The sequence below is a fragment of the Dromaius novaehollandiae genome, chromosome 1 (assembly GCF_036370855.1).
Source record: "Dromaius novaehollandiae isolate bDroNov1 chromosome 1, bDroNov1.hap1, whole genome shotgun sequence".
NCBI classification, from domain to species: domain Eukaryota; kingdom Metazoa; phylum Chordata; class Aves; order Casuariiformes; family Dromaiidae; genus Dromaius; species Dromaius novaehollandiae.
The window spans coordinates 216,182,453-216,208,618 of record NC_088098.1 but is presented as its reverse complement, the minus strand read 5'-3'; the positions used below and the strand labels follow the sequence as shown (position 1 = coordinate 216,208,618).

The 26,166-nt window shown below is 40.3% G+C and overlaps 1 protein-coding gene across 3 annotated transcripts in view; it reads left to right on the top strand.

Annotated features, from left to right (window-relative positions):
* The first annotated feature begins 4,456 nt into the window (after nucleotides 1–4,456).
* UVRAG (UV radiation resistance associated) overlaps nucleotides 4,457–26,166 on the top strand; it is a 97,501-nt gene continuing 75,791 nt past the window's right edge. For 2 of the 3 annotated variants that reach the window (XR_003258858.2, XM_026097940.2), the window contains exons 1-4: nucleotides 4,457–4,722; nucleotides 21,824–21,941; nucleotides 23,349–23,383; nucleotides 25,263–25,424. Coding sequence is in view for 2 of the 3 variants with exons in the window: in XM_026097940.2 (XP_025953725.1) it covers nucleotides 4,642–4,722; nucleotides 21,824–21,941; nucleotides 23,349–23,383; nucleotides 25,263–25,424 (396 nt within the window). In the remaining variant the exon portion in view is untranslated. Of the gene's footprint in view, nucleotides 4,723–11,655; nucleotides 11,676–21,823; nucleotides 21,942–23,348; nucleotides 23,384–25,262; nucleotides 25,425–26,166 lie in introns of those variants that run through there. The other variant, XM_064505225.1, reaches the window with a different exon arrangement.

Here is a 26,166-nt window from a genome sequence, read left to right as displayed (position 1 = left end):
GGCCTCCTCTTTGCACAACCACATATCCTCCTTCAACTAGAAATACAAACATTCATAAATACTTTGGTGCAAGATACGGTGGGGCTGCAGTTCTCTTAAGACCTTGGTATATTCTCATTCTTTGCAGCACTCATCTTTTCTTCCTCCTGCAAATGCCTCTTCTATCCTCCAAAGAGGGCCACCCTTTAACTAACACTACGTTGCGTCTGTCAGTAATTTTTTGCCAGGCCCCTGACTATTGTACCAGAGGGGCCAGGATCTGAACAGGCATGGAGAACATCAGCATTAGCAAGAACCAGAGCTTGGTAAAACTTGCAAATACATTGCCTTATGCTCATGCAAGTAACAGCTGTGAAAAGGCGCTGGTAAATATCTCCATAAATGCTCTTGTCATTACCGCACAGAACTTGAGTGTTTTTCAGACTTCCAACCAAACAGGTACTGACAAAGCTGCACAGGATCAGATTTTCATGTATTTTCCACAGGCACGCATTTATGTGTTTGTTTCCTTTGCTTAGGTGGACAAGCAGCTGTATGAGCAAAACAAGTGTTTGAGAGAGTATCATGTACAATGGCCAACGAGGTATTTAGCTTCCGCACATGGAAACATTTCATCCATCAGTGAAATGTGTTTGCTCGCTTGAGGGATGTTGTAATGATCTGATACTCCACAGCAGTGGCAGAAGTGTACCTGACACAGTTTATGGCAGAAGTAGGAATTAATTACAGTTAGCCACAAGGTCATTGCCTCCTTTATTATTTCTCAAAACTTCTAGCAACCCAACACCTGCAAAAAGGCTATAAAATCTTAATAATGCCCTGCTGTATCTCTCCTCCACATTACATTTAAAAAGACGCTATTCCTGTGTCTCAAATTCAGTACCACCAAGCAAAAAAGAGCTTTGATACACTAGTGCTTCAAGAAATAAGATATAATAATTTCTAAAGAGCACTATAACAATGTTCCAGGGTGGCGTGTCGTCTAGCTTTCTTCAGCAGTTTTTTGTGACATCAAATATGCTTTGTTCTGCAAGATGATTTACCCAATTTTGTAAAAATTGCTTCTAAAAATTCTGTTAATAATCATTTTAATTCTTTTCTGGCCTTGCTTTCCAAAAAATGGCAGGAAGAAATTATTTCTGACTACCCGTAAGATGAAAGTGAGTAGCTGATTGTGTGAGCTTAGCTCTTATGTGACCACAAAGACATGTATGCTCGGCAGGCACTTATTTACATTTTTTCCCCAGAAATCAGATGACAATCATGAAAACTCTTTCTTTTCCTGGTTGCCTACTGGATTCACTTGAACAGAACTGAAAACAGGCAGGTAATGGACCTGACAGTGCTGCATACATCTGTGCACTTGCCGCAGCTGCAGGAATTTCACCTTTTATGATAGAAACGGACCGAGGAACATCCACCGAAATGTAATAAAGGTGATTCTGGGATCTTCAAAACTGTGTAGATAGATAACACTGGTCTTTCTATTTGTTTGAAATTTCAAATGGCAAATGCCCAGAGCACCGGTAAATTACATAGGATCTACGTGATTCCAAGAATACAGCTGAGATCTACAGTACTCTCAAACATTATTATTGCTGAGGCACTGTTAATACGTGAAGCATAAGGGAAGCCACAGTACTCCCCCGGTGACATTTGCAAACGCTCTGGTTAAATAATCCACCAATCCCTATTAATTAACAAACCAATAATTTTAAGCCCAAAAGGAATGATAATTTTGTTTGAACTCATGCATATTACAGGTTATTAAACTTCCCTCCATTGCAGTCTTTCTCATGTTGAATGGTCACGTAAACTATGCAAAGGTCAGACTTAAACTGTCAAAACTAACGAAAATCGAATGTAAAACTGAAACCTTCTGCTTGGTTTGCCCCAGGAACAACTCATTACTACCAGGCATATGACACTGTGTGTACAGAGCATTTTGCGATGCCCTTGCAACAAATTCCCTGTTGCACTAGGACAGCAAAGGAGAAAGTTAAGTCTGAAATTAGGAATATGAGCCCAAAATCTAACCAAGCATTAGCTGGAAAACTGTATAGACTTCTCAGCTGGAAAACTGTATAGACTTCTCTGATGTTATATCAGTTACACTGTTTTAAAGTCATTAAAAAAATGAAATGGGATTTTCTGATTTGGGGTCATATTTGAGTTTCCCTCTGGGGAAAATTTTGCTCTTTACTACCTGAATTATGGATTAGATGGTTACGTTAAGCAGCAAATTAAATTCAGTCTCCACATACAGCTCATGCTAGTTGGTATACTCAAATACCCTCTTAATTTTACTATTCTAAACAACATCAGTATTTCAAGAAAGTTTTGAGACAGAGTCATCCACCACTGTGTAACTGAAGAAAAATGGGAAAGCCCTGCTGTTGCTCCACCGCCTTACAGTCTTTCTAAAGTGCTTACTGCAGTATAGTATGAACTTTTCACAAAATCAGCATAAGTTGGTCACAGAACAGTCACATATTAGTTTGCAGAGGAGAGAAAGCACTTAAATGGCCACCATCATACCAAATGATTAATTTTCTTTATGCAATGTTGATCATGTTTCACTGTTTGTGTAGTGTTTCTCCATAACCCATTACAGTGCCAGAGCATTTATGCTGACATGGAGAGGCATTAAGTTTCTGTTGTGAATCCAGTTTTCTCTTCACTTCCGTATTAATCAAACTCAAAACAACTATGGCATATGACACTTCATCCCATGATTGTTTTTTTTTAATCCTTTGATGTTTTGGGCAAACAAGCAGTGGTATATTTATGCCATTTCTCTGAATTGTTTTTAGTGGCTTATCTCAGAAATAATTCCCCCCTTAGCACTGTAATGCTGTCTAACGTTAAATATAATTTTAAGCTAGAATTAGTATCGCTCACTGGAGGAAGTATACCTAAATGACTTCAAAGCCATTAAGCATTACCAAATCCCTTGCTTTTATGATCATTTGGGGGATTCCAAATGCATTTTTAACACATCAATTTCTGGAATAAAGACTGGGCAAAGAATCCCAGATTTCACTCTAGAAAGCAAGTCTCATGCCTCCAGCATGAAGGCAAAAAGTTCAAAATCCAGAAGTATGCGCATTCTAATGAATCAAAAACCAGGAGGTGAATGAAATAGATACCATAGATGCAAAATTATTATTTTTAAGCCTCATTTTAGATAACATGGCTCAGAAGTGCGACTGCTTGGCAGTAGCGTGCGCTTTCCTATTGAAAGTATTGAAATAGCAGGATTCCTTTTTTTCATGAAAATAAAAAAATAAGGACACACCTGTTCCCAGGGAAAAAAAATGCAAAAAATGGTCACTAATTTGAAGTAACTTTGGTTCCCAATAACTTTGTGCTCCTAATTTGAGACAGCAACATCCAGAATCCCAACGCAAGTCCAGGCTCGACGTCCGACATGTAGGTCCCAGGTACTGGAGGATCACCCAGCTTGGTGAAACTTTTGAAAAAAATTGCACGCCCCCATATCCCTCTGTGGCAAAATAGGGAATTGCTGCCCATTAATGAAGGGAGTTTGGCAACCCTGTTTCTGTTGAGAAGGGGAGGTAATGGTGAGCGCCTGAGAGAGAAAGGAGGAAGGTGGTGGAGGGAGGAGGACGGCTTTTGGAGGGATGACCACTGAATTCCAGAAAAGCTGACTTTTCCCTCATTTTTTTCATTATTATTCTGCTTTCTTGTTCACCACTGTAAATCTAAGACAGAAAGGCTTGTTAAACTGGAGTCCAGGCTGAGTGCACCAGTGTAACACACATAAATGAAGCGCTTGTACTGCAAGCGCACGGAAGCACCGTGGCTTTCCCGAGGGGAGCTCTCCCGGGTGTACAAGGACGCGTCAGCAACCATGGCTCCGCTCGAAGCTGCCTTGTGCTCAGGGCAGGAGTTTCTGGCGCCATTTCTCGAGCTGCTCGGTGGGCTGGGAACAGGCTGCGCCACGGGGACAAGCGTTTCCAGCGCTGCTGGCACAGGGCGGACAGAGGGACGATGCCCTTTCTGAGGGACCGCTCCCTAAGAGGGGGACACTGCTGCCTGCCGCCAACATGGTGCCGAGGGGCCAGTCGCCACCACAGGGCCGAGGTCCCGCAGGCCGCGCCAGCCGCGCCTCGGTTGCCATGGCGACAGCGCCCCACCCCCGCTCGCACCCGCCCAGCAAAATATTTTCGTCCCACCACGTGATAAAAACAGCTCCCCCACGTGACGGGAGGGCAAGCCGCGTCAATCACGGCAGCCACCACCCAATCACCGACCGCTCCTTCGGGCGCCGTCCCGCCTTCCGGAAGTCGGCGCACCAATCGGCGGCAGGCCCCGTTCCAACTGTTTGACAGAGGCCGCGGAGAGGGAAAGTGATTGGCGCCTCTTCCTGCCAATAGCGCCTCAGGGACACCGCCCGCAGCCCCGCCTTGGTGGAGAGCGGGCCAATGAGCGGGAGGGCAGCACCTCCCCCGCCCGTGCGCGCTCGCCCCCGCCTCCCAGCACTGCGGTAATATGGCTCCGTAGCGAGCGGCCTCGGGTCGGTGCCGCCGCCGCCATTAACCCCTGGCTGCCCGGCGGGACGGGGGGGCTCATGCGCAGCGGCTGCAGCCGCTGCCCGGCCGGTGCCCTGCCGCGAGGATGAGCTCGGCCGCCGGCCCCGCCGCCTTGCCTCCGGGCTCCGCCACCCGGGCCTTGCATGTGGAGCTGCCCTCGCAGCAGGTACGGCGGGCGCCGGGCGGCCCTGGGGCGGCCCCGGCCTGTGGGGGCGGCTGAGGCGGCCGCGGGGGCTCGCGGGGGTGTGGGGACGGCGGAGGGGGGCTCGCCGGGACGTGGGGCGGCGTGAGGGGGCGGCCGGGGGGCTGGCCGAGGTGTGGGGGTGGCCGAGGTGAGGGAAGGGTCCCTGAGGCCGTGCAGGAGGGACACTGTGCGGTTTGAGCGCCCTTCTCTTGGGCCGGGGGAGAAGAGGGGGGGGGGGTGAGGCCCCCTTTGCATGGGGCAGCGGACTGCATCCCCTCTCCCTGCACAGGAGAGTCGGGACAGTTTCCCCCAGGGAAGGCTTTCCTCTCCCAGAGCAGCTGTTGCCATGCCCTGGAGTTACCGTGTGTAAATTCAGTCTGGGAGTTGCGGTGTCTTTTCCTCCTGTGGATAAGCTGGCTTTAAGCTTGGGTAACTCTGAGGAGGCTGGAGCAGCTGGGGGCCCTGCTCCTCTGCTGTATCTGTTATTGGGGTGGGGGGATGAATTTGGATAAAACCTGCGGTGTATTCTAAAAGGTAGCGAAATGTTCCCTCCCCATCACATCCTTCCTTTGGATAACTTTGTTTTTCCTGTTTGCTGATGTTTGGCTTCTGGTTCGCTGGGCAACTCTCCTGCTTACATGAGTGTTTTAATTTTGGAGAGCATTACAAACAAGGCTAAGTGAGGTAGTCTAGGCTCTGCGTTAAAAAGTTTAGCAATCTGTTTCTAACTAAGTCTATGCCCTTTCCCCTCTTGAATGCAATGCTGTTTATTGCACAGTTTTAATCAACTTAAAGTGTGGTGGTGGAGAATAATTACTTAGGAAAGACATGCTTTTCTTCTGATATACCATAAGATATGAGTCTGCACTGGAAGTTTTGGTTCATTGCCTTGGTGCAGTTGATGTTGTTATGAAGTAGACAAGTGCTCTGATTTACTTTGCTACTTGCTTCCAGGTGTGAGAATGAAGGGCTGTCATGGAAAAATCAATAGGTGTCAGCTTGGAGTGAAGAGACAACTGGTCCTTGTATAAGCTAGTCTTACTAGCCAGTTACTTAGGGGCAAAAGGGGGAATGGAGATGTCTCCTAGCCATGAGAACAGTGGAAGTATTGATCCGAATTTCAGAGCAAGTGCTCATTCTAAAATGTGAGCCAATTCTATGCTAATGAACATAAACATAAGTACTGGATTGGATGATCTCTGCAGAGGTGTGGATTGTTCAGGAGATAAAGTATGGCCTTCACCCTACTAAGCTTTTTGATTTTAGTCTCTCCAAAGCTTGTGCAAGAAGCAAGTGAATGCTGCAAATAAGTTTTTTGTTATTATTCATTATATTTCATTTGTGAAAGGGGGACCAAAACGCAACCTTTTTTGCAGGAGCAGAAACTTTTGTAGGAATTTATAAGAGCAGAAACTGAATCATCAGTTACAGGATATTCTAGGCAAGTAAATATTTAGAGTTATGTAGGATGCTTGCGTGATTGCTGCAGGAATGTTAATTGTAGCAAGTGTAAGCCCATGATAGTCTGAGGTATTGTTTTTGCTGTGTGCTCCACAAGTGTGAGGACCATGTGCTGAGGTATCTGCTATGTCAGTGTTTGCAATTAAATCAAGAAGCTCTGAAACTACAGTCTGATATGTTGATAACAAATCATCATATTTTGCTGTAGTACCTGAGCTTTAAGTATCTTACTGAATTGCGAAAATCTCACCTTCAAGGGACTGTCACCCTGCAAATGTCTGTGTTTCCTCAAAAACTGTGGATAGTATCAGTAAAAACATTAAAGCTTAGGAGTCTGAGCTCCTTGGCACATTGACTTTTATTTTAATGTAGGAGTGCAATCTTGATTATACTCCTAGATCTTATCTTTCTCAGCTTTTCATATTCTTTCTTATGGAAATGAGAAATAAAATGGAAAAGTCATTCTCGTTTATAGGCTGCTTGTGTAATGCAAAAATCTGGTTGATCCGAGTGTGGTGCTACATCATGCAAGGTAATTGTTTTCTACCTGCTAGCACAGAACTCGGCTCAATGATTTGTTTTAGTAGGCAATTTCCTTTAGAACACCCAGTGCTGCATTTTTTTGACTGTAAAGATGAGTGTAGTGATGGTCTGAGTCATGGTTATAAATCTCTCAAAAGAACAGATTCTCATATGTGAATTTAAGGTGAGTGCTTTTAATGACTGAAGTCCTGAAGGTATAACTTGGGTTTAGTCCAAATTTAATTGTGCCAGTGAAATTCAATGAATAGAAAACAAAGCACCCGTTAGTGAGATAGTTGCAAGAGTGAAAAGCCATGCCAGAATCATAAAATAGTTGGGATCAGAGGGGACTTCTGGAGATCATCTGTTCCCTGCTCAAGCAGGATCAGCTACAGCAGATTGCTTAGGACCTTGTCCAGTCGAGTTTTGAGCATCTCCAAGGTTGGAGACTCCACAACCTCTTTGGGCAACCTGTTCCAGTGTTCAACCACCCTCACAGTGAAAGTGTTTTATTATGTTCAAGTAGAATTTCCCATGTTTCAGTTTGTGCCCATTGCCTCTCTTCCTAAATCTTCTGCCAGTATGACCACACTTGTGTTAGTCTTTGAGTAACCTATTCCTTAACTTGTCTGCTGGTGGCAGGATGACCAGGCTTAAGAATGCCTTTTGTGGATGCATCTTACACTTTAAGTGGGGGAGTTAAGGATATATTTGTAAAGAAATGCATCTGGTTAATCTTCGTTTATGTCCCTAAGTAATTGTGGCAGAATGTCATTTTCTTTTGCTGGAAGAATGGGTCTAACAGAACTGAAAATGTCTCCTGGAACAACTGATTTTAAAGGCAGAGATTCTTTAGTATTATCTCTTGTTAGTTGCGGTAAGCAATGAAAGCTAAGAGTGTCATGATAACTTATCTTATTGATATGTAAAAGCTTAAAACAAACTTTTCCATCCTGTCATTATAAGCAACTGAAATGAAGGGTGGTGGTGGGGAATCTTTCAGGCTCTTACATTCTAGCTGGAAAGGTTTGAACAAAAAATGCATTAAGAGCCAGTCACACTGCAGTCAAGTGATCTGTTGAATGTTACCATGCTAATTACTGTTCAAAATAGGTGTCATATGTAGTTGTCTAGAGATAAGAAACCCCTCTTTATGGATTCCAGCACCAATGCCTCCAGTACTTAAAACTTATTTTTTCTCCTGCTGAAATTGATAAGCTTTTACTATCAATTTCAACATTGAGGAGAGAAGCTTTTAATGAACTGTGAGATAGCATTTGAAGACCTGCAAGCTTGGACTTGAATTGCATGTGCTGTTGTGCATGAACAGCTGTGCTGGTGTGCAGTTTATCGGGAGTGATTAGGGAGCTGTAAGGAAGAAGAAACATACTTTTCTTTTTTTTTAACAAGTTCCAAGAAAGGACAGCGTGGATTGACAATTGCTCGTGGGTAGGATCTGGTCTGTGGGATGCTTTTGTCTGACCAACTGTTCTCTTGCACAAGAGAGGGCAAGTTGTTTACATAGCAAATGCAGCCTGAATATCTGAGTTACTAGTTATTGTCCATCTTGAAAGGCTGGTGACCAGTGATGATGGTGGCAGCAGTTATATGCCACAACATCTAGCAGTGGTATACTGAGAGGGAGTGAAAGAACAGCTGTCTGCTTTTATGCCATCAGCCTGTGGTTTGGGGCCTCCAGTCAGGTAGATGTCCAGAGTCTGAAGCATACCTCTTGTCTAGGTTGTTAACCAGGACATGAATAAGCTATAGATATAGTTGGAGCTTTTTTTGGGTGCATTGGGAAATGTTCCCTCAGAAGTAAGGGCTAAAACTATTCTAGAAAATGATAGAAATGTCCTCTGCTACTGTAATGTCATATTTTACAGAAGAAAAGCAAGCAGAACCCGATGTGAATTCCAGTATAGTAAGTGAATGCTAAGTCATATGTATAACAGCTTAGCACTCTGAGACTTAGTTGGATGGTTGTAAAGTGGTATTTCAATAGCTCATTCCCAAGCGATTCAACTGTGCACCAACAGTAGGAGGAAAGCTTGTCAGCCATTTGAATCTCTGCCATCTGTGTTTGCTAGTTATAAGCTAAGAAGTTAGATCTGCTCATGTTCCTGTGTTCCACTGGCCTGATCAATGATCAGCAGCAAAGACCCTTCTTCTGAAAATTATCTATAACTGTTACTTCCAAGTTATAGGGGAAGACAATATATGATGTTTAGACCGTGCATAAGGCATTATCCTAAAATAGGACTACAGAACACTTCTATCCCTAAGAATACCTGCTTTTCACCCAGGAAACAGTTTGGCTTCTAGAGCTGTATTATTGATATCCTGGTGTATGCAACTTTCTGCTCTCTGAAGATAGCCTGAGTAATGGGGGAGAAAAAACCTCTGATAGAAAAGAGCTAGCTCTGCACACAGCTCCCAGTGTATCCCCTAGTATTTTAAATATCTAGGGTTTATTTTCAACTCTGTGTCAGTCAATCAGATGTCAGCATGTCCTCTGTAGTGATGTCACGGGTGGGTTTGTAAGATGTATTAGTTAAACACTTAGTGCATACTGCATAGAAGGGTTGGGGTGGGGGAGGTAGGAGATAAGCTCTGGTGAATATGGACTTGCTATTAACAAGGGGAGTTGTGCAGCGTGTATCGTTATGCATGGCCATGAGCAGTGTTAGACCAAAGTCCACATAACCCAGTATCTTTCAGCTCATACAGGCATTTTGTCAGTTACTACAAGTCTGCAGGGAGGAGCAGTGGTGAGTTCTTAGCTGCAAAGGTCAGAAGCAGGTGTTTAAAGAGCATAAGGACAGAGCAAACGTTTTCCCAAGAATATTTTCTAGTCTCCATTTGCTTTCAGCCTGGGTTTCATAAGGGGGCTAGTGTGCAGAACAAGGTGGAGTTTGGTGGAATTCATTAGCCTCAAGCAATGCTTTGCAAATACAGCTCCTGTGGCATCTATACTAGCTTAACACTGAAAATGGTTTAGCTACCATAGGATAGGATGAGTGAGCGCAAGGGTCCTGAACTGGTTCCATAACGAGCCATCTGAGGCTTCCTTGCACTCTGAACTGCAGCAAAGTGCACAGCATCAGATTCGTTTGTACTCACTACCGATATAGACTTGTCGGACCAGATACAGGCCGGTTTCAGGCCGGTTTCATGATATGGATGTGGGCATTTCTAGTAACCAGGTAAAACTAGCATGTGGCCAGGATATGTTTGCTGCCTTCCCACCACCACTTGAAAGCAATTGGTTATCCCTGTCCTAAACCTGTTTGGCAGGGTAGGGTCCTTGATTTTGAATACTGAACATGAAAATATTACTTAGGAATTGAAAAACTTCTGTCAGCCAAAGGAAGTTCTGGAGGAGACCCTGAACTGGTGGGAAGAAAGTCCCCAAAAATCTACTTTGAACATGAAACCACATTGTAATGTTTACCTTCCACAAACTTTGGTTCAACTACTGCAAAGGTCCTTTCTGGTCCTGTAATCTTATTCTGTAGTCCTCCTTTAAGGAAGTTGAAAGATGATGATTAAGATCTGAATGTCTTCTCAATGACTGTAGTATTAAAGATTGTTTGTTCTGTAAAATTTCGTGTACAAGAAATCTCTCAGATTTAATATACCTACCTCAGAAATTTGCTGTTTGAACGCAGGATGTGAAGGAATGGAAATCATGAGCGAATGAATTTTAAAGCAAAAGATGCTTTTCTTTTGCTTTCTACAAATAAAAGCACTTCTGGATTCCTCTACTAAATCAAGCCATAAATTGGATTGTTACTTTCAATTGCTGAAAATCCAATACCAAATAGGTGTGTATTTCGCTGCTTGACATAACCAAAGTGACCGAAGTGGAATAACATGAAAATAAACTGACTCTTAAATATTTTACTTCCTCTTTCCTACTGAATGTGTTAGGGGAATAGCAGAAAGTGTCATATTTGAATAATGCTTTCACTTCTCTTTGACGTGCGTAGTCCTTAAATACTGAGCTGAGAGGGAAACACTGCTTAGGTGAAACAATAAGGAAGAAAATTCACTGTCAATGCAGTGATTGCATAACAGCAGTTTCTGCAGCTGTATCAGTATCTAGCATTTAATACAGATGAATGACAGTTAGGAGGAGATACAGTTGTTAAAGTTACTGTAAAACTCTAATGGTAGCCCAGAATGTCAGCTCTAATCTGGGGCGCGATTTCCCCCACCCCCCGCAGTCATTTTCCTTTCTATCTAAGGAATGCAAGCATGTTTTGCAAACTGAATGATCTGTAAAAGTATTATATAGAGACTGTTTTGTCAGAAAATTGTAGCAATTCATTTTTCGATGCTTTTGTCGAGGATATATGAGAGTCAGGAAATATCCTCAGTTGGATGGTGGTAATGTCTTCATACTTGGTAGCGAAAGACTCGTGCTGTCTATGAAGAGAGGCTTACAAGTCTACCCTTGGCTTGTTGTCCGGTCAAATGATCAAGATGAATGTCCCTCAGGTTATTAATCAGCATACGCTTTCTGTTTGTGTATCATGGTGTATATTTCAAATCAAGTGATTCCTTAAGGTCCAAAGTGTCTTTGCTTTGATTTCATTGATGCTTGATTCCATAAGGCCCTGTTTACTTTCTGGGTTTTCCTTCCAAACATCATCTTGTTTTCCACTGCTTAATTGACGTGCCCAATACTGCTAATATGTATAACTAATGTTCTATTGCCCAAGGTGACATAAAGAGGTTTAAGAAACTTTTCAGTGTGTTACTAATGAGGTGGGACTTGCACCCATGTCTCTCTTCTAACCCATGGCATGCTTCCCTTGTTGCATCAGAGAAACAGTTATGCTTTTGTTTGTTCATTTGCAGGTGAGTAAATCTAGACAAACTAAGAGGAAAGCTTTCTTCAATGGAGAAAGGCATTATTTCTGGCTTCTTAAAGGTCTCCATTAAAGGTAGAAATACTGTATATCTAGTTTCTTATTTGTATCTTACATAAATACCTTGCAAGATGGGCTTTGTCTGGCTAATGGTCAGTGCTTGTAGGTTTTAATTTGTTTACAGCAATTTTTTAGGGTGTGCTGACAGGTTTTATTCTTCAGAGTTCTATTGTATTTGCCAGCTTGCTGGGTCTGTCACTCTTTGAGTGTTAGTGACCATAACTAAACACAGCTGTTGATAGAATAGACAAAGAACTTGATTTGCCTAAGTCTCTACATAGTCTTGTGTTTTCACTTTTGAATCCTTCCTACTTGCATTACATTCAAGTGAATCATATGCTTTGAGCCTTGTTTTGTTGTACTTAACCAGCTTTCTCGTGTTTATAGCCTAAGATTGAATGCGTATGTCTTCTGTACCTGTCCCTGCCTCATTTTTGTTGTTAGAATTTCAGTCTTTTTGCAGTGATGAGCACAAATTAAGTTTGGAAGGAACGATGAGGATGCAGATTATGGCAGTGAAAAGAAAAATGTAAACACTGGGTTTACATTGAATATCGGTTTTGTCCTTGGTTGTCTCGTTGATTTTCTTTTTTTTTTTTTTTTTAAAGCTCTAAGGAAGTGTTCTAATTTTGCTGCTTGTGATTATGATTTATTAAGATTTCTTGCCCCTGATGAACAGTTCTTAGCTATTTAGATCATTGCTCTGAGGTAGAATTTGAATTCTGAGTTGCTCTGTAGTATAAAATTATCTATTTAATGAGGAAAGATTTTAGTGGACCAGCTAGTAAGAGAGGGTGCAAGGGAGGACAGACTAAGCTACTGCGCAAGAGTAATATGTAGCCATTACATACAGAGCTGTTTTATTTGTTTTGATACTAGTGTTACAGTTTTCATTAGTGTTAGAGGAGTATGTTGTGCCATAGATTTATTTTGTTAGACAAAACATAGCACTGACTTCACACACTGTTTCTTCAACTCCAGTTTGAGCTAATAAAGGGCTCTTTCACGTTCCAAGCATAAATATTCTCTAGCTGCTTCTAAATGGGCCATGTCAAATACAGAGATGTTCCTTATTCTTCCTCTTCTGTTTTCTCTCTATATGAATTATGGAAGACTTTCTTTTGGACAACTTCTTCAGTGTGCTGGCAGTCCTTTCCTTGTTGGATTTCACTGCAGTACAGAAATGGGAGTAAATGTGTCAGAATATGGATGGATTGGAAACCTTTATCTAGTCTTAATATGTTCAAGTGAAAACTTCATAGGTTTTTTTTGTCTAAGCTGAATTTGGTCAAACTTCCAAAAGCTTTCAGGTGCTCATAAGTGTAAAGGAAAGGAAGCACCTTGATTTAAGAAATGGATCCTATTTCTTATCAGTGGTGTAACTGAAATGTAATTGTAAACAAACATCCACAACTAGGCGTTCATGAAAATCTCAAGCAGTTGGCCCATGCTGATGAAAGTCGTTTGACTTTTCTTACGGTCATTTAGTCTGGATTAAATCGCACTGTGCAGATTCGGTATGTCTCATTCCTTACATCAAATCTTTAGGAATGTAAGAGGAGAAAGTGTGTGTGTGTGTGTGTGTGTGTGTGTGCATGTTGCATTTTTACAGGAAAAAGCAATAAAATTCCTACAGTAAATCTTTGTAGCTGTTATTGGCCTTGAATATGATTCATTACTGGCATCACTTCTTAAAGACTGTTGCCAGAAAGTAGTTAAATGTTAATTTAGCTAATGCATGTAAAATGGAAATAAGTTACTGAACTGCTCTTGAATCCCATCACCTGATGTGAGGAAGTCTGGATACAAAGGAAGTACAATTTATAAAGAGGTGCACAAGGTGCTTATTGACCTAATGATGGTTCTGTAGCTTTGAGGGCCTTGCTGTCTTCAGGTGCATGCTGAATCCCAAAGTTCTTTATGGTATGTCCTACAAAACTGCACATCAAATGCTTCTGCTTTACTCCTGAAGTAGGTCTGATCTCATTTCAGTGTGTGGTTCTCTTGACTCTGACATATACCAAAAGCTGAACTGTGGAAAACTAATGTTTCATCACAAAACTTCTAAATAAATCTTCCTAGCAGGTGTGTAAATCAGTGTATGAGCACTTTTTTGTCTTTCTGTAAGTACTGTAAACAGATGCTTGAAGTAAAACACATCTGATTAGTATCTAAACTTCCCCCTGTATTTTCCTTTGCTATTAAAGGCCTTGTGTACAGCAGCAAACTAGACCCAAAGCTTCTGTGAAGTTTCCTTTTTGACACTGAGTGTGTCAGTCTGGAAACTAAGGCAGTTGAAAATTTATCTAAAATTGCATTAAATGTGATTTCTTTTGTCTCACACTTGACTTTCAAGAACTTGAGACACATGATTGCTACTCAGTACTCAGAGTGGTACAGATATGTGAAAGCAGGTGAAGAAAGCATAGTGAAAATCTGAGGAATCTGTAATACTGAGGTGTAGAGCCATGCTGTGATAATAAATTATGCTCATTTTGTCTAAATACAGTTGATGTTTTGATGAACTTGAAAATCATGAAAGCTATAGTTTAATAAAAAAAATTCAAACTGTTATAAACTACAAGGTATGCAGAACCCTGTGTTTTCAGTGACTTAATTATGGCTAGTAGTCAGAGACACAAATAGCTGACCTTCTTGCAAGCTTATTTCAGTGAAGTTTGAAACAACTACAGGTGCTGTAATAACATATTTGTGTTGCTAACTAATCTCTGCACCCTGCTTTAGTGCTAAAACAGCTGGAAGGATTTTGCTCAATTTCTTCCAGAGGCACTGTGGGTCATAAAGCAAGCAAGGAAGCTTTCAGTCACAAAATTTATTTGTGAAATTACAGTGAAAGCTGTATAAAACCAGAATATGTACTAGCTTGTATAGAGGTCGGAGCTGATCTTAAGTTTAAAAAGATTTATGGGATATTGAAAACAATCAGGAGGAGGGAGATGGTCTGAAAATCTGAGATGGCAGCTGAAGGATGATAACTACTCACTGATGCTTATGTTAAACTTTGTCCTGGTAGGTAGGACACTATATTAATGGTTAAGTAAGGAGAATTGATACTGGAATTGTAGACAGTGTTTAAAGTCTAGTACAATATGTCTGTTTGGAGGAAAACTGATCGCTCTTCGGGTGATCAGGCAGCTGTGAGAACCTGAAGCGGTGAGCGGCTTTTGGCAAATCTGGGCCTTTCAAGTCACTTCTGTAAATTCATACTTTGCTTGTATAGGAAGGCTTCCCAGCCTTGCTACACTGGTTTAGCCCTTACATTTAAGCTTCATACAAAAATGTGAAATGTAAATGAAAACTATAGGGGGTGTTTGTGTCTGTCCGTCCCATGCTGGCCCTTTTTTGAGTTGGAGAGGCTCTCTTGAACTGTTATATCTTGCATTTTGTACAGGTTATATGGGATGTTACTAGGAATAATTTGATAGCATCACCAAGTACTGGGAGGAGAGAAGCCTTTTTCCAATCTGGCCACTGATCTTTTTTTTTTTTTTTTAATCAAAGTAAAATTTCTGCCCTACCAATTACAATGAATCTTCATTCTGGAAGATGATTTCAACTTCATTAAGTTTTATGAAAATTAGGAGACTATTCCAATAGCAGTTCTGAAACTTGCGCGTGTGCTAGGCCCGCAACAGCTCTAACCATTCTTTCAACGAGAGGGCTATACGATAGCTAGTATCTTGAATGGCATTTGGTGGAAGGAACTAATATTTGCAGGGTACACAGGCCTTTAACTGAGGCAGTTAGTAGTACATGCAACCTGTAAGTCTTCTATCATAATATTTTTGTAGCTTTGCCTTTTAACCTTTCGGGATTTTTTTCTTACAAACTGGAGCTTCAGTTCTAACTGGGTTGTTAGTTTAGTTACTGTAAATATTTAGCAGGTTTTCAGAATGTGAACCAGGTATTCCAGTGGTCAAACACTGTAGGAAAACTGCTGCAAGTTCTGATAAGATGAAGCATTACTGACCTTAACCTAAAACTTGAGTCAGTCTTTGCCATCCTTCTCTCTACACAACTGGACTGCAACCTGAAAGTAGCTCAAGACAGTTTAGTGGTTTTCTGCTGCCGAAAGGAGGTGCTGCTTCTCCCTGCCTGCCCTTGGCAATGGGGTCTCACTGCCTGCCTTGCTTTAGCGTAGATGCTTCTTAGATACCTTTCCAAGTTGATCTAACACATCCAAGTGCCAATGTTTCTGCCAGGTGAGCAGATTTTTTTTTATCTTGAATAGTCTTGCTGAAAGAGCCAGTGCTAGAGAGTGCAAACCATGTGACTAGGAGAGAGGGCACAGGAGGGAGAAGTGAGGTAAAAAGAGAAGCAAGACCTCCCTCTCTTCCCGGAAGACAGCCAGCAGACCATCTCAGATGTTAATAAAATGGCAACCTCCATGTGATAAAGATTGGCTTACCTGTTGCCTTTATTAATGGCCTGAGCTTCCCAATTCATGCTTGGAGTCTGAGCTAGTAGTGTGGTAGATCAGTAGTGCAGATAGAAAAATGTTTAACTGTGTTCTCAGCCAACTTGGATATACTTAACATTTATATAAAAATTTTTTTCCTCTGGGTCATCAGATTCTTATAGAGAATAACAAAGTGGTTAAGATGGAACAGGAGTCAGAACTTTCCATTCTTGTTTTTGTTACACATTGTGACCTTGAACAAATAATTATGAAATTCCATGAATACTTTAGGCGGTTATAGGTAGTCACTGTTCTCTCTGTGGTACCATGAGACCAGTTCAGAGCTTATACTACAACAGGGCCCTCCTTCATGTCCTCACCTCCTTCCATCTTCTGATAAATTATTCCTTAACTCCACTCTCCAGTCTCCACAGTGATTTCATGCAGGGTACTAGATTGCTATAACTAATACAGCAAAACAAAGTGAATAGCTTGGTCACTTTAGTTTCCCAGACCCACCTCCCCAGAGGGAAAAAGAGTGGTGTCTGATCAGTTTAAGCTGTCATGGGGCTGCAGTGTTAAAAACCAGTCCTCCTCCTTCCACGCTTCTGTGCTTTTTTGGTGGGCAGAAGCGTTTGTGCAGGCCTGCGATGAACTGAATTAGAGAAACTTAAGCTGATTTAAAACTGACTTTCATTTCCCTGTTTTCACTTGGATAAATTCTCCGACCCTCAGCACAGGACTGCACAAATGCTTATGGTGACACAAGAAGTTGCCCAGAGGTGGAGGTGCTGAAAGCTTATAGTGTCTTGGCGTTCGGGGGACTAAAGTGTGAAGGGACTGGGCAGTTTCAGTCCTCTAAATCTCAGAACACTTGGTAGACTCTGAAGAGTTTTGGGATCATCTGATGAAAATGCAAAGTATTAACAAGAATCTTCATCAAAATACTTTATTCTGTAGCAGCCTGACTTGTTTATGGCCTGTGGTAAATCTGGAAAGATTCCCAGAAAGTCATTGAATGGGAACACTAGATACATTAAACAACTGATAATAGTTCTTCAGAATGATGAAAACTGAGTGCTTTTTTAAAATAAAAAAACTCCCTGACTTTTGAGAGAATCTGATCCTTACTGTGCATAGAAAGTCTTAGCAGTTCTGTCTAGACACAGGATTTTGAATCCCGGGAAGCCAATTCTGTGGCTCTGTAGACGTGAATGGCAAAATCTAATGGTAGGATTACCTCTTCTGATATATCCTACAGCTTTCACAGTCAGCCTCTGTAACAGAAGCATGTTTATAGCCTGCAATATCTTTACCTCTGTGACAAATTGTAAATATTTGTAGATGTAAGCTCAAGATTTATTTTAAGAATGTTTTTTCTTTTGTTCTTCCTGCTGGTGTGCAGTCACTTTAAAAGTAGGAGGAAGCACTAGTTTCCTTCTTGTAGGCTGATGTGGAGTTGATGTGGAGTTGCTATGTAGTAGTTGCTTCTACTCGGCTACAACTTAGGCTTGTAGTTAAATTAAATGATCACAAGGTCTGCCTTGTAATTTTGCTGCTCAGTTTGCTTTCTTGGGAAGTGCAGTGGATTAGGACAGTTGTGGTGGTCAAAATAACTTGTGTTACACAGCCCCTAGAACTAGCTGTTCAACCTGCTCTACTGCTGATCCGCGATCCCAATGCACCATCATTCAGGCCGTGTGTACTATATTCAGAGCTCTTGGGAAAGTTAAATACCCTTTTTAGTGTTATCATTTTTGCATATCACAGTTCATCTAAATCAATGCTCTGCCAAAATGTAACTTTTTTTCACAATAAGGCATCTTATTAAGATGTCTAATGTAGTGTCTGAGATCTTCGCTGCGGTGCTGCTGATAAACTGTCGACTGTCAGAGGAGATCGTGAGAATTATCTGTACTCATCTGCATGTTTTGCTTATCTCTTTAAGAATGCAGATCCTACGCTATCAGCTTGTGGATATAGCTGGCCTGTTCTAAGTCACGTGGCTGAGGCTGCCAAAGCTTTTATCACATTTTTTAGCACTCATTGTATTTTGATTTTAAACTGGGTTTTTTAGAACAGCTGTTCCTGTTGCAGAACACTTTATCTGTGAGAGATCCCTCCTTGTGATGGATGTTTTTTGATACTGTAATATAAAGAAAAAAGAACAGATAACAAAATTAATCTCTAACTAAAGTGACTAATTTTTCCCACTTCCACTGGATGAAGAATGAAATGAAAGAGCTCAGGATTATTTGCAGCTATTATACACAGAGCTCTCACTATTCAATGTCAGGTGCAATAGGTGACTTTTATATGAAGAATTGCTTTTGAGGTTTGAGATGTACTGTTTCCTCACTGTGAACTGCTTTGCACTTTGCCTGTAGAAGTGCAAGGCTGTAGCTCAGCACATATTTTAATCTGGCAGTTTCATTTAAGCAATCCTGGCTGTTTCTGGCTGCCTGTTGCTGTGCTGCTGCCTCTCTTTCATTAGCACAGCTGTTTATATAGCTGTGCTGTGAACCATATTGAGGAACTGATCTGGGGAAACTAACCCAGCAAAAAAGGAGGTGGTTGGTTTTTGTGCAGATGGGTTCCCCAGTGTGGCTCACTGAGCAGCTGCACAAGTGTTTGTGGTGGCACAAATGAGGGGTGTGATGCAGCCGTGTGAATAAGCAGTGAGGATTGGCAGAATGGTGAGATTTGGCTGTGCCAGTGATAGTTGAACTACAAGGCAGCGTTTTGGCTTTTTAGTGTATTGTTTATTCTAACATCCTAAGTTAAAATGATACAAAGTATATAGGAGGTGATACTTAACAGAGGTTTGAAATTTCCTTTGAAATATTGCTTCTTCTTTGTCCCAGAACAGCCACAAGCCTTTAATGAAGAATTTTAGAGCCTATTTGAGTTCTTTCGAATTTGCCTTCATAGCTCATGGTCTCTTGGCTAAAGCTAATTATCTTTGGTCAGAAGGAGAGGTTAATTAGCTCTGAATGCTGCCTCTGTAGAGTGCTGAGGAAATCTGAATAATGAAATATAATGTCAAGGACAATGTAGTGGGCAAAGTGGAAGCGGCTTTTCAGGATCCAAGCCCCTCTCTCCTCATGACTTCATACTAAGGAACACGGATGAGAAATTTGTCTGCATAATTGGAGCTTTGTTCCCTGGCTGTCAGCTAGACAGAAAGGACAGTGGGACAGAAGAGCAGAGAAGAGGAAGGCTAAGTTGGAGGTTTAAGTATACATCCATTACGTGCTGCATGTTGAGATTTGATGAGTGTTGTGGTCTCGCAACCCTAAATTTAACATTAGTCTTACAACTGGTTTGTAAGGAGTGAGACTTCAGGCTTCGGGAAAAATTCCAGACTTTGAAGGGTGCAAAGAAGTCTCAAACCATGGAGATAAGGACTTGGCTCTGGTCTCTAATATGTGGGCATAGGTTGTGACACTAGAGGTTTTCTCCATACCTCATTCAATATGGTAAAAGAGGAGAAACTCATTTGACATTGCTTGAGGATTACTTCATTGTAATGTACCACTTAAACCAGTCACACAATTAGTTTGTAATCCTAATAGCATCTGGAGAAAGTTGACCCTCTTTGTTACATGCTGTGTGGGCTATTCTTAGGTTGTAATTTAAAAAAGGGGGGGGGGGGGAGGGCTCTGAGGATGATAGATGTTTGACTTGCATGAATGCCACTGAAATTAATCAAATGAGAGATTACATAAAACCAGTGAATCACTTTAGGGTGTCCAGTGCATGTTCAAAACCATTTCTTAAGTAAAGAAGTTGCTCTTCAAGGCCAGCAAGAGTACACAGCTTTAAGATTAGACTTGAAATAACGTATAAGGTCCATGTGATTTTTTTAACTGAAGCTTAATCTTCTTGTTGACATTCTTAATATTCATTTCTAACCAATTAAGACCATACTGTGCTGCAATTAAGCTTCTTTTTAAAAATTTTATCTTCCATGTATGTACTAATATGTAGCTTTCCTGTGATGTATCTGGGCATCCCATCTCAGGCTCTGTTGTCATGGTCTAGCTTATAAATAGACTTTGCAGGAATGAGGTTGAAGGTTATACGCAAGTGGTTATGGGAGTCTGTCACATGAATAGAAACTTAATATCCCTCTTGCATTAGTTTCTCTTTCTGTGAAAATGGGTCAAACTAGGATTTCATGACAGTCTCAGTGTCATACCATGCTTCTGAACGCAATGAGAGGCTTTCAGCTCTCCTTGAAAATATTTTTGGTCAAACTGCAAACAGATGAGTGTTTAATTTCAAAAGCATTTTAAATCCCCTTTTTGTCATCGAGAAAGTGGGTTTTTTGTTTTTTTTGTTTGTTTTTTGTTTTTTTAAGTGGATCCAGACTTACAAGTTAACAAGATTTGAGGGGGAAAGTATGCCTTAAAATTTTTATAGACGGATGTGTTAAATCAGTTGTTTGAAGTGTATAGGTGGTTTGTGGACCTAAAAAGCATAGGGAGCCTTTTGTAAACATCCCCATGTTAAATGGGAGAAACACTTGTAGGTTGGGAGATTAGGATAATGTGCTTTGTAGTATGATACTGAAGGATTTGGTGAAAAATTTATGTATTTGAAGTGGCAGTCTGCTGAGTGTTTAGTTCACTATACTCTGTTTTAAAACCTACGCACTCTTAAAATAAGAACTAAAGCTAAGCAGTAATTTAAGAGGCTGAACAGTTCTACAAAGTTTCGTTGGTTATTTTGTTGTTTTGTTAAGTAGCTTATTTAAGAATAAGTTAGTATGGATCAATATTTCTTCAAGGTAAAGGAGCTATTGTGCTGTAAAACTAAGGATTGTAGTCACAGCTGTGTGACTATGGGAATGGAAAGAGACAAGAAAATCAAGATTACAGGTACTGTAGCAATCTAACATAGTATTGGAGTTGAATGAAGTCACTTAAAGTAACAATCTTAACAGCATATTCTAGTATATTTAAGCAATAGAACACTTTAAGGCCAAAACTTTATAAATAAAGTACAGTTTCACTGTATTCAACCCCAAAGAAGGGTCAATTATCCAACTGAAGACAGCTGACAGACTAAGAGAAGCTTACTGTTTTGGAGGGAGAGAGAGGAACTTCAGCAGAAATCTCAAAGCTTGACTGTACCCTTCATTTTCCTTTTCCTCTGGATGTGTTTTGCATGCACACACATTTTAACTTTCACTGAAGGATGTAGCAACAGTTTCCAGGATTACTGTGAATTCAGGAAACTTGGTTTAGCCAGTTACTTACAGGTCTAGATTGGTGTTTTATTCTGAAACTTTTTGTCCACTAGTGCTTGTTGAAAATACTTTAGGTTTCTTAGTCTTTCAGATGTGATGCTGCTGCACACCTAGCTGTTCCTGTTGTGGTTGGATGCTAAAAGTGTCACTTAATTGCTGGAAACTGCTCAAACAGTGGGATGATTTAGACACATGTATGGAATGAAAATTATGCACAGGAAATGAATACAAACAGCTTGTCTTGTATATTCATGTTGCTTAATCTGAATTTATAGGTGCCAGGTGCTGCTAGTCTGGTCAGTTTATTATAACTTTGTTGAATGCCTATTTCTCACACTAGCTTTCTGCCTAAAAAGGAGTGTGTGGTGGTTTTTATTTTTTAACACTGGTGTTTTGGAAATTGTTAAAATGGTTTAATATAAACAAACCTGAAAAGGTTCAAGTTTGGCCTAAAAGTTCTTTAAACTATTAAGTTTTTTTTATTTCTAGCGCCGGCTTCGTCATCTGCGGAATATTGCTGCACGTAATATCATCAATAAGAATGGTTATCGCCTCTTGGATACTTACTTCACTCTTCACTTGTGTGATAATGCCAAGATATACAAAGGTAAAATAAGCTTCTTATCAACTTTTTTTTTCCTAGTTGTGTCATAATAACTCAAAAATTTAATTCTGTGCTTTACTGATATTCTGCTGCTGCTATTTGCATCAGCTATTCTAACAGTGGAAAAGAGCTGTTTAGCTTCCTGAACTTCCTGAAGTCTTTCAGTGTTAACAGACGTTGTGTTTGAGTGCTATATCTCATTTCTCTCTTTTTGCCTTGCTTTTCTGTTACAATCTATAACTCGTTCATTGTGGAGAGATTTTACTAAAAATATATCTTTATGCTCTTTTTAATATTACTAGCTGTTAGAGCATTGCAAATGAAATTTGTTGCTTCTAAATCTTATTTTCAGCTAGTGTAATTGAAACTTGCTTGTTTAAGGTCACTGTTTTTGAAGGGTAAGAACATATAACTTGAGCTCACTACCTGGACTTTTTTGTGGGGATTGGTTGAACCTGGAATTTACTACTTTTGCAGTGTTTCTTGCAAGGAGATCTTCTGTGCTCTGGAAAAATTTGTCTTATCAAACAGTTCCTGCTTGTAAGTTGTCCCATGGTGAACAGACCTACACAAGTATGTTGATTAAATAACTCCTTAAATCGTGGGAGTTAACTAAGGCTTCTATGCCTCTTGCGTTAGATGAAGCTGAGCTGCATTAAAGAGGGCATCGCACTGTTTCAGTATCGTATGTGCTCTGCCAGAATGTAGTGCACTTCTTCCTTATCTTTACCTGCCGTTTGTATTTTGTTTTTCTGAATGCGTTTAAAGCTCTTTCAAAGCTTTTTCCCTGAAGTTTGGCACTCTGAGGGGTTTTCTCCAAAATCTGTGTTCCGGGCTCTAGTACTATCTACCTAAAGGCTTCCAAGTCTTATTTTGGCTGGAAGAGCTAAGGTCCATGTGTCAGCTGTTGCTTATTTCCATTTAAATACAGGGTTCTTGGCAACTCTGTGAGGTAATTCAGTTGTTCACTTTCTAAGCATCTGGAGCAGGTCACCCTTGCTCTTCAGGAAAGTGGTGCAATTAGTCTGTCCATCATACTGTACTTTTCCAGGAAGCTGTCATGGACAAACTAGTCACTTTGCAAGTGTCAATCAAATATTGTAAAGTAATGGGGCACGTTCTTTTTCTCAGCAATCAAATTCATAGTAATTCATGAGGATCATCTCGGGTAAGAAAATGAAATGCTTGATTTAGATAATGACTTCTAATTATTAAGTATCAATGAGTATTTCTGGTCAAAAAGATGACAGCATTTTAAAGTCTGTCTGAATGAGCCTCGTTCCTGACAATAGTTCCACTACTATTCATCTTTCCTGAATGTTACTTATTTTAGCTTTCTGTATTTCAAATATTAAGATTAATGTCAGTATTTATGCTAATCTAAAGGTTTTGTACTCACTTTTCTTTTAGAATTTTATAAGAGTGAAGTGATCAAGAATTCTCTGGTAAGCTATTTTAATACACAGTTTTAAAAACAATATTTCCAGTTGAATATGTTGATTTCACTAAGCAGAGGCTCTGGGTGCAATGCTTCAAATATAGGGAGAGTTGAACAGTGTTGCAGCACATAGTGCTGACTTCTTTGAACATCATATTGAGTAGATGAATGCTAAGGAATATTTACTTGCATATGCCAACATGCATGCTCTTTGAAGGCATAATAGTTTCAAGAAACTCTAGTCATTGAAACTTCTTAAAGTTTCTAAGTTGTCTGGTTCAGATCAGTGAAAGGACCAGAGCAGAAAAAACAGCTTATTACAACTGAGAAGGGGCAGGTTCTTTTGTTGTGGTGGTAGGATGTTGTCGGTGTCAGGCAAGGGAATCTGAAAACTTGCTAAACAGACTTTTTAATGTCTGCATCAACAAGGTAAAACTGCACCATTTATAGTATGTGTTTGTGGGAGGTGCCAGCAGGTTTTGAAAACCTCCTGAATGGAGGAAAACACTCTGCATCTGCAAGCCTGTTACCCTGTTCAAACTTACATTCTTTGACACTTTAGGATTTTGAGTTCTGTTTACTGCAAAACAGAAAAGTTAATAATGGAAAGGGAATCTAACAAAGGATATAAGAGATGGAATGACAAAATCTGTGTTTAAAATATTGTAGTCTTGTGCAAATACCATTTTAATGTCCTGGTGTTCTTGTGTCCAGGTAGCTACCAAGTATCTTTCTCCTTGTGAAAATTTAAGTAAGCACATGGGAAACAATTCTTTTTGTAATACTTAATGGATAACTTTTCCCCTGTCCCTTCTTTTTAGAGGCATGTTATTCTGACTTGCCTAATACCAGTTGCCTAATACCTTAAAATTGCTTAATATTTGCCTAATACCAGTTCAGGGATGCTTGGCCTGTTCCAAGCTGCTTAAGCAATAGAATGAAAGGCTTGTTCTTTCAAGGTGGTCCAACTGTGTGGGATTGTGTGTTCCTACTGTTTGCATTCATTTTGGAGGAGTTACCATTTCTGTGTCCATGTAGAGAAGGGGAGGGTGGAACTAGGCATTTTCCCTTATCTAACTTAGGGTACCCTATGGTTTACAGCCTGTGGAAATCCAAAAATGAGAATCAGGCTCTTGCCACTAGTAATGTCAATTCAAATTGACTTGGTTTGGTTGCAGCTTGGTCCAGTTACTACAGTTTCCCTAAATTCTTGGTTGTAATGTTTTCAGAGGTGAGCCAGAGTTCTTGGAATGTTTGGTGCATCACAAACATGAGTTCTGATGGAATAAGATTTTCATAATTTAACTTAATATATGCTACTTCTATAAAGCTGAGACATAAGTCTGATTTCTTAGAATGAAGAGGAGCTCTTAGAGCATTTAAGGATTATCATCAGCATCAGTCAAGGAAGAGAAGAATGTAAACAAATCTGTAAATAAATTATGCAGACTTTAATATTAGGGAGCAGATCCGAGTTTTAAATTAACTTTTGCAATGTAAGCTATACCCTAGTTTTCAGATGCCAAAGTATAATGTGAAAGCAAATGTTACTTCCACTATGTTGGTTTAAAAATTCCTGATCTGGCTAAACTCAATTAGTGAAGTAATTCTTCAGCATCTTGTAATGGAAGGAAGCAGAACTCACTCTGAGTTTCAGAAGTACTTTACAATATATAGTGTTCAGCCCAGCAGTCTTTAGAAAGAGAATAATGAAACTGCAGAGCCTGTTGCCTTCAACTCTAAATCCTGAAAAGGTTCATGTTCATCGTACTTAAATTTTCCAGTCTTTCTTTGACACAGACCTCACTGCTTTCTGTAACCTACTGCATATTAAGACTTCTTTCAGCTTGTTTGAGTTGTCTTTATCCCTCTTTGAATACCAACAGAATCCAACATGGAGGAGCCTGGACTTCGGAATAATGCCCGACCGTCTTGATACGTCTGTCTCGTGTTTTGTTGTGAGGATCTGGGGTGGCAAGAAGGAGCACTATCAGCTTTTGATAGAATGGAAAGTTAATCTAGATGGATTAAAATACTTGGGCCAACAGGTAATGTGAAAACAGGCTTTCTCAGCTTTTGGATTGAGGAAACAAAATATGGCCGAACAGAATGCTGAGAGAGGAAATGAACACATCTTAAGTCAGTATTTTAAAAGTTCATTGCAGAGATTTGTACACAGAGCTTTAACTCTTGACTATCTGAATATTTTAAATCAGCATTATTGACTAAGCCTCTCAAATAATATGTTAAATTGCAATGCTTTGATTTAGGGAAGTAGTGGTATGATTGTTCATATAGCTGGATGAAAATAAATCATAACATTCATATATAATATAGTTCTAATCACTCTTCATAGTAATGACTCCCCATCAAAAGTCTTCAGTCCAAGAAGTTTGCTGTGTAAGAGCCATAAATTTGTCTTAATTCTGTTTTTTCATCTTACCAGTAGCCTTTTGAAATAGGTGAAAGTGAAGAGTATGCTGTATTGTGGAGCGTATAGTAAAAGTGGATGCAACAGAAACCTGTATCAAAAATACTAAAAATGCCAAAAAGTACTGTGCCTTTTGAATTAAGTAACAGGTTGTTATAGTTCCAGTGGGCAGTCTTGAATTGCTGCATTGATATGATCTGTTTAGATTAGACCATATTCTCTTTCTTAATTTAAAATGAACTCAGTGTTTTTTAAATTGGGATATCTCAAAAAAGAAAAAAAAGCTGATGGAAAAGAGTAAAAGCTCTATAGGGCATGACTGCTATAGCTGCACAAAATGTAGCATTTTAATATTCCAT